A 1723-nucleotide genomic window follows, 5' to 3' on the forward strand; every position below is an offset into this window, starting at 1 on the left:
GAGAGAGAGAGAGAGAGAGTCAGCTCGGTTTTCTGCTACGGTCAGCAGTAGTTCCCATTTCCTTTTTGTTTGTGTCAGCTAGCAGAGCTGCCACTTCTAAAGCAAGAATAGACATACAGCTGACAGAAACTACCAAAAAGATTATCTGCATTAATCATTAAATCCCAAATCTGCAAATTTGATCACAAAAAATGTGATCACATACTGAACACCATCTCATAAAATGTGAAATGGTTCCAGACTTTATTTATTGTTAAGATTAGCTTCACAAAACGTATTGACGTCACTTTGAACCACCACTTACTGGACATCTTTGAATCCCTTTTTGTTTAGACCAAGCATTCACACAACCCACCTTTCAGTAGACACTGAATTTTACTACAACAAGTCAAACAACGCGTCGACCCACCTGTCCAAGATGAGTCCATGTGGGATGTAGACCCTCTCCAGGTCGGAGGCATAGTGCTTTGGTATGCAGAAAAGGTCCAGGTCATATCCCTGCTCCTCATCACTGATCTGAAATAAAACACGACACAAAAAGGAGTTAAAAAAATATCTCAAGAGTATTACCTAACATGGGAGCATTCATCTGATACAGGGCAGGAAGAGGTCAGTGGTGGTCTGCTTTCCCACCGACTCCCTCCATATATTCTCCTGCCTCACACAATCAGTTAACAATGCTTGATTCTGTACGGTTTAACCAGCAACAGGCAGTTGTCAGTGGTGGTAAATACTACTTTAACTCTTAGAAAGAGGAATCTTTCCATGTTAATCATCATTACAGTGTCAGTGAATTCTTTCCTTTTGCCACTACTGAAGCTCTCTAATAAGTTAACATGTTGTCCAAATAGCGAGATATCAACAACTGAGAGCTCTTTGCAGAAATCCCATAAGATGCCTAATTCTATAAAATGGTTACAAGTATTTCTTATATTTTGTGAAATCAAATTTCCTGCTCTAGCACAACTGCTTGCCACATGAACCCAGACAACATAAGTGGTATCATGTGACAGCTGGGAAGCAGGGGCATAGCTCGAGGTGCTGTGGGAATGATGTGAGGGACCATACCACACTCAAAAGTATTTGGAACGGTGCAGAACTCGGACCCTCCCAAAGTTAACGCAATCGCTTTATTAACCACCGGATTACAAAGTTTGCATACTTACATCATGTGGTTGGACTGTTTGGGCTACACCCTTTCAAATCCAAATAATGGCGATTATGATACTGAGCAGATGTCAGTGTGGTGACATAATCTGGATCCCTATCTTCCACTGTTGGCTTATTGCCTGTTACTTAAGGTACAAAGTAGTAAAACACACACACACACAGAGAAAAACCAACTTGTGAGGCTAGTCTGAGGTCAGTGTCGGGGCTACAAACAGTGTCTCAAACAGAGTCCATGTTTGGCAACAACACTACACTTTGCAGCTAATTCAATTTAAAACGTGACACAGGAAACAGATCTTCCACTGTCTTTTAATGCGGTTTTACCAAAATGTGCATTTAGCTTTATTACAGCAAGTGGTTTCTGCCAGGCTGCTGGCCAGAGTTCATCACAATAAAACACACTGGCTTCCAAATGCTGGAAATGTCCTGGAAAATAAGAATCATTCCAGTATAGAGGATATCGTAGGCGAATCAACTTATCTATAATATGTAATAAAAAACGCACACAGATCCCATGAAGAATGATAAAAAAAACACTTTCTGCTCCTAAAAA

At 40.7% G+C, this 1723-nt stretch overlaps 1 protein-coding gene across 1 annotated transcript in view; it reads right to left on the reverse strand.

Moving 5' to 3' along the window:
- hprt1 (hypoxanthine phosphoribosyltransferase 1) overlaps positions 1-1723 on the reverse strand; it is a 6529-nt gene that overhangs the window by 4059 nt on the left and 747 nt on the right. Inside the window, exon 2 of the mRNA XM_035669528.1 lies at positions 410-516. Coding sequence (XP_035525421.1) covers positions 410-516 — 107 coding nt within the window. The remainder of the gene's footprint in view (positions 1-409; positions 517-1723) is intronic.

Source organism: Morone saxatilis, unplaced genomic scaffold, assembly GCF_004916995.1.
Source record: "Morone saxatilis isolate NCDOM2014 unplaced genomic scaffold, NCSU_SB_2.0 Contig22, whole genome shotgun sequence".
Taxonomy (NCBI): Eukaryota; Metazoa; Chordata; class Actinopteri; family Moronidae; genus Morone; species Morone saxatilis.